The sequence below is a fragment of the Pterocles gutturalis genome, unplaced genomic scaffold (assembly GCF_000699245.1).
Source record: "Pterocles gutturalis isolate BGI_N339 unplaced genomic scaffold, ASM69924v1 scaffold26674, whole genome shotgun sequence".
Classification (NCBI taxonomy): Eukaryota; Metazoa; Chordata; class Aves; order Pterocliformes; family Pteroclidae; genus Pterocles; species Pterocles gutturalis.
This window is the reverse complement of record NW_010128963.1, coordinates 1-6,765: the sequence shown is the minus strand read 5'-3', so window position 1 is coordinate 6,765 and position 6,765 is coordinate 1. Positions and strand designations below refer to the sequence as shown.

The following is a 6,765-nucleotide window of genomic DNA, read 5'->3' as shown; positions in this document are numbered from 1 at the left end:
AGAGACAACACCCAGAACTTCTGCCTCCCACTCCTCTATTCCAGCTGCCTGCTTTTTGTTTTTTTTTTTGAAGTTACAAGTATGGAGATGAAACTCATCAATGTCTTCAGTGGGAATTGCACCACTGTACTCAGCGGAGTATTACAGAGAAACAAAAAAGGCAGAAGTCTCATTTCTCACCTTAGGGCTGACTTCCTTGCTGTGGGTTGGCATTAGACACAGAGGAACTCGTTTCTATTGTTCTTCATGATAACCCAGGAAATACTAATTCAAATTATGCTGTTTGGGAAAAAAGCCCTTAGTTATTTGCTAAAATGCTTTGGAGATTTTTCTGTTTCCTTTCTAGCGTGCACCCTCCGCTACAGTGATCAGCAGCATTATTAACACAGAGGCCTTCGCTCAAGCAGTTCTAAACCAGAATTTTAAATTTGCACGTCAGGTCAGGAGTACCTGTCAGCTGCCAGGAGCAGCACCATGGGGCCCTCTACCCAAACTAACTGCGAAAAGCCAAGCTCAGACAGAAATCCTGACACAGGGCTCAACACCTTCATGCTGAATAAAATTCAGGAACTCCTAGGAAAAGAAGAGGATTCATCCAGGTAAATTATTAATTGAACTATTCACTTACATCTACAATTCATTTGCTGTGAGACAAGGGGGCAGTCACCCCTCTACAAAAGGCTGGCAAAGGTTCAAGCATCAGTTTGTTCCTACTTGAAACTCTTTGAGATTGCACCAAAGATTTGTGGACAAACCACTTTTGTTCTGGCTCTCTGCAGGAGAAGTTGTCACATGCAGTGATATAAAAATATGGAAAGGAAATGTCAAACAGGTGGAAACCTTTTTCTCTCTCTAAAGAGAAAAAAAAATATTTATTTGCTGACAAGGCGAATGTACTTATTACTGCTGCTGACTCCATAGCATTGAAATACCTAAGTAACAGCATTCAATAGTGTTAGAAATTTTTTTCTTCGATGCTACCTTCCATAGTAGGACAAGTGGAGATTAGTAGAAAAGAAATGAGTTGTTTGTAGGACAGGATTTTTCTTCTGCTTTCACTGAAAAGCAGAAAAGCGCTATGGAAACAGTGGTCTTTTCTGACTAGTCTTCATCAGCTGGCCACATTTTTACTGACTACAACAAAACCCCCAAACAAATACTTGTGTTTATGTGCATTGTTTGTTTGGGGGGGTTTGTTGGTTTGTTTGGTTTTGGTTTAAAAAAAAAAAAAATCCAGTGCAATAATGCCTACAATCAGTGCTTTCAGATTGCCTGTTCTGGAAGTCTGTCCCATGAGTGACTTTAAAGAAACTAGCCAGAAATACAGTTTGTTTCCTTAAAAGTTTTTTGGGAAATCACTACTGCTCCTGATGAAGAATCCCAAATATTGCAATTCTAAGGCACAAGAGGAAATCCTCAGTTATGGTTATTTTTACTTCAATACCTCTTTAATGTCACTGTGGCCATTCTGAAAGCAGGAATTACCAAATCACTCTATTTCCAACACATAGGCATCAAACTCCCGTAAAGCAGAAAACAAAGGTAACACAAAACATTGCTGGTGAGCTTACTTCACATCAGTTGACTCTGTACCATTAGTAGTGTTACTAAAAATCAAGGCCTGTGCAGTGCTGGAGCACCTTCTCTCCAGAGATTTTAAACCATTCTCAAGGTAGTGATGGTCTTAGCTTCAGCCCACCACTGCCTGGCAGAGCCACGGAGAGGCAAGAGCTGGTGTTGAGGGTTGTGGATCCCAAAGACTCGCTCTGCCCACTCAGTGATACTGCCTCCCCAAACCAGAAGACACATCTCCCGTAGGAAGCATGGGGTTATAGGAGGAGGAGGAAGCAGCCCTGACTCTGTGCTGACTGCAGATTCATCTCTGTGATTTCAGAGATCAGGATAAAGTAGTCAAGAAGTTGTTCCCTAGAAAGCAAATCTCCAGTTTCACAAGTGCAGCTCTTGATGTTGCAAAAAAGGCTCACTGAAGCCACAGAAACGGAGCCAGGAGTGGTTCCCTTTTATGAGGGCTTCCAAAATCAGGCAGGTAAACATGGAATAAAATCCTTCAAAAGACTAGTGGAGTGCTGCAGGTAAGGGGAATGCATCCTTTGTAAAAGAAAGAAGTGCTCTGAATGTACTTTACCCATAGATGAGAAAATTTCTGGGCCAGGACCTTGGCTGGTGATGGCACTGGCATTACTTTACAGCATCTCCAACTCTAGTTCCTGTTCCAGGGCTCAAACTTTAAAAACTCTTTTTATCTGACAGATAAAATACCTTTAAAACACAATGCAGTAAACACATCAGTCCCTTAATTACATCTTAAGAAAATCCCCTGAACTTGCTGAATCACTTGTAATTAAGTAGCCTCCAGGGAACAGAAGCAAATCCTGTTTTTTTGAGACATCATCAAAGAATATGACACCACCATGTAACTGGAGGTAGTCAGCCTAGTGTAGCACATTAACAAATATCCATGGTTTGAGACACAAATCACTTAGAAACTGCTGATCCTCAGCCTCCAGCCTATGTCTCCTTTGTAATCTGTGGATATCTGAAAGAGAGGTGCTATCTTCAAACTGTATTCCCAAAATACTTTCCAGTTTGGTGTATGTGGGAGTGATCATCAAAGCCAAAAACACTCCAGCCTGGAAACTACCAGTTAACAATGGCTAGCTGCTGATAGAAAAACCATGAAGTGAGTAAAAGTAGGTATCTCAACACAGGCACAAGAGAAATGGATCCAATTTGTACATCTGGCCTGGGGCAGGCGATTGTCCACGTGCAATCTGGAGCCACACCTCTGAAAACGTGGGAGGGAATGAGAAGTGGGTAGGTGACAGAGTAGCACTTAACAGAGCCCCGAAGGGCTCATTTTTGATGCCTGAACCTATCTCAAGCACAAGATGGAATGTCTGTCTCCTCCATCCCCTATGGCTGACCCTCGATGCAGGTACATTATTCAGCGTGCTTGGGTACCCAGGTGAATCTCCATCCTCCATCATCATCCCTGCGTACGAAGGCTTGTCCTTGGTGGAAGGTGTGAGTTCTTACGTTGCGGTGAGGACTTAGAGATGTTGTGAAGGCCACTTCTGTTTTGTTGGGTGACAAATCACCAGTCAAATAAGGCAACCCATAGGCTGGGAGGGAGGAAACATTTGGCACCGGTGAGGAGATGCATGGTGCTGAAGAAAACTGAGGAAGGAAGGGAGAGTCCTCGGTGCATGGATGGGTACTGCTGTTAGCCGCAGGCAGGTGGCTGCAGCTATACGCTCCTCCTGCTCCTTCGCTGTGGTCATAGTCTATTGCTTCACCAGGGCTCAGGCAATACGTTTCTTTTCCAATGTCTGAGGTCAGGGCACTGTAGTTAGCTGAAGTTTCATCAATGGTGTTGACATCTTTTAATCCTAAAGTCTGTAAGACCCAGCTGTCCACAGCAGGGCTGGCTTGCTCTTCACAGGCAGTGAATTCATTAAAGAGGTTCCTTCTAGCTTTGGAAGCATGAGGGGTTTCTTGAGGAACAAAGCAATGATCCTCTTTTAATCTCCTCTTGGTGCTTTTGAGAAGATCACTGGTTTTTTGGCTATGGCAGGACAGTAGTTTCTTAAAAAAAAAAAAAAAGGTGGAAAGAGAAGATTAAAATCTGAATTTCTAGTTACCTGGAAGCAATATGTTTCTGATCTTAGATTTTAGAGGGGCAAGATGGTTAACACTGTACTTATAAAAGATACTTTTCCTTCCACCCTGTGCTTAAACATATGGATACAACTAGCTATTTTGTGTCTTTACAGTCCCTGCAACAACCCAGTCCCTGAAAGAGAAGAATTTGACAGTGTCAGTAAGGCCTGTACTGTGATCACATTCTCACTCCGTGCAGTGTGAAAGGAGAGCTCCTGCCTGGCTGTATGACACTCCTCTGTGCTGCTGCTGCCGGCAGCATTTGGCAGGTGAGTGGGGTATGGGGGGGAATGTGGCAGCCTGACAAAGAGGGAGGATGCAAAGGTAAGTCACACTGGGGCAGGCAGTGCTCAGAAGAGCAGCCTGAGTGGCTTTGAGGTCATTAATCCACCTCCATTGCCATTAAACTCAGGACAAGGGCCCTTCAGGCATCCAGGGATGGTCAAAGAAAGGCAGGAATAACAAGGAAAGCTCCCCACCGTGTCACGAATTCACTGCTCAGCCACCTCCCATGGCACTTTCGCACTAGATTCTCCTCCACGGGACACCTCCCTGCTGTGCCCAACGAAGGAGATCTTTTCTACTGCCAGGAACCAGGTCTTGGCATAGGAGGGGTGACATGCCACACCATCAACTCAGAACAAAAAATACTCAGACGTAAAAGGAAAGTCTGCATTTTTTATGGGCCTCTTTACCTCATGCCACTCCACAGAGCTGAACAAATAATTAATAATTTGGTTTCATGGGCAAGTCCACAAGAAACAATTATCTTTATTTAGGAGGACAGACAGGGAATAAAAATATTTAATTAAAAAAACCCCTACATATTTAACAGAATGTTTCATCCAACCTGAAGTGTTTATATTTTTTTAACCTTTAATTTCACCTTTAAAAGAAACCACACAACTTTTTAATTAATAAATTGGAAAAAAAATAGATCAGTATTCTAATGTAAATGAATAAAACATAAAATTGGAAGATGACAGAAGACAGAAAGCACCTAAAACATAAAAAAGGAAAAAATAATCCTTATCAAAAGGGGTAATTGACAAAACAGACACATTCAAGAAATAAATGCTCAGGTGTGAACTGTTCACTGAAAAAAAAAGCTTTAGATGGAATAATTTTACCTTATTTATAAACTTAACTTACTTATAGGTAACTTATACACTAAACTTTGTTAGGCCATGAGCTTTACAGTTAGGCCATGTCTTTACAGTTAGAACCTGATAAGATGTCATTCCTGGGGGAAACTGTCCCCTTAGATCCATGACCAGCAGTTTGTCACCTCTGTGAAGTTAAATAGATCTCACACTGCAGGTTGTCTGCACTCTCAGACTTTCCGCAAATTTTAATGGCATGTACCTATTCAACTCGTTTCTTCTGCATACGTCTATACAACAAGTTTGAACACAATACCTTGGCTTTTTCTTCTAAACACTTAATCAGGGCAGAATTCAGGTATTGACGGAGGTTATTATTTTCTTCATGTAACCTAGCAAGTTCCTCTTCCTTCTGAAGCAAAGTATCTTGAAGCTGTGGAACAGAAATATTGATGAATAGGTGTTGACTCTGTAACTTAATAGCAGTTGCCCTATGGTACAGGCTGCTTGGATTTGATGATCCGGGTGTTTGCTTTGTGAATTCAACCTACCCCCTCCAGCCTCTTGTCTCTGTTAATCTAAGTGGCATGACTGTTCAGTTTTCACTTTTGACTTCCTTTATTCTTTAGTGAGTGTTTGAGAAGATTACTCTAAAGAAACCTTTAACCATGGAATAATAACAGAAAAGAATTACAGATAGCCCTGTGAACAGCCAGAAACTGTCACGGGCATGACAGCAGCTGCCAAACCTCATCCTGAGCGGCAGTAAGCATCTCTTTGCACCCCTCTCGTTCCCATTAATAGTTGGCTGGTGGGAAAAAGGAGAAGGAGGAGCTGCAGCCTAACAATTTAAGGGAAAAGAATGCTGAAGGAAGATGCAACTGCCTTTCTTTACAATACAGTGGTTCTTGGGGATCCCTTCAATCCTGGATCCTAATGCTCAGTCCTGGTATGTATAGAGCTGAGACAATCCCTGGTCCCAAGAGCTGAACGGGTATGTTTTGATTTGTAGATGCCTAATGCTTTTTCATGGGAAGTCTAGGTATTTGCAGAGAGATTTTTGCCTCCTGATCATAGCTCTGGAGACTCTTTTAGGAGGACAAAGGATCTTCTGCCAAGAACTCCATGCATCTGTTCACCACAGGCTGAAAAGCACAGATTCACACGATTGAGCTAGAGCCAGAGAAATAAACTGATGTCTGGAACCAGGGTTTAATTCCAGTGACCCCAAAGTTAGTAAATTATTTTTTTATCGACTTCACTGTGTCAAAATACCATCCCAAGTATTTGATCGGAGTGATCTCTCTGGGGTTCCTTCATCTAGGATTGCTCAGAGCTTCTCCTGCCCCTTGATGGGATTTACGTAAAAGGAAAGAAGAGAGAAAATAAAGTAACAAGGAAATGCCTGTTGGTCAGAGTGGTTGATCTTCCATATAAGTAATTTTGTTGGGATAATTTGTCATGAAGTTAATCCTGGTGGGCTCAGGAGGACAAAAACACACTATGTATATGCACTGCATATTTTTAGGCAATAGGCTGAGGCTCTGCATCATCAGAGCCCGAAGGACTTCCTGGCCATGCCCCTGGTCTGCTCTCGCACCAAGGCAGCTGGTGCAATATTCTTTAAGAGCAGAGAGATGAATAGGAAAACTCAAAACTGTTGTTCCAGCTTCGCAGGACAACACGGGGGAGACAAATACTTCCAGCAAGGAACAAAACCCACTCAAATAAATCACTTTGCCACCGTCTCCCACAGCTGGGAGATGTGCCATAAACCAACCCAGAAGGTGTGACACACGATACAAAGTTCAGGAACCTCGAGAGGGGAGGGAAGAATCTGAGGTTGCGGGGGGGTGCGGAGCCTTTCCCTGCTTGTTTCTGTAGAGCTGGGAGGACAGCTGGTCTCCCTGCCACGCCGCGTCCTGGGCACCGAGCTGCGGGCAGCAGAACTGGCCTAGGAGGGGGGAAACAGACCCGAGGG

General features: G+C 43.2%; 1 protein-coding gene across 1 annotated transcript; it reads right to left on the bottom strand.

Moving 5' to 3' along the window:
- Positions 1-2,961: 2,961 nt before the first annotated feature.
- Positions 2,962-6,718, bottom strand: GMNC (geminin coiled-coil domain containing; the record flags this gene model as incomplete). The annotated part of the gene is made up of 3 exons (XM_010079804.1): positions 2,962-3,606; positions 5,101-5,217; positions 6,647-6,718. Coding segments are annotated over 3 exons (834 nt in total), but the record flags the coding sequence as incomplete, so codon positions are not given.
- Positions 6,719-6,765: the final 47 nt, after the last annotated feature.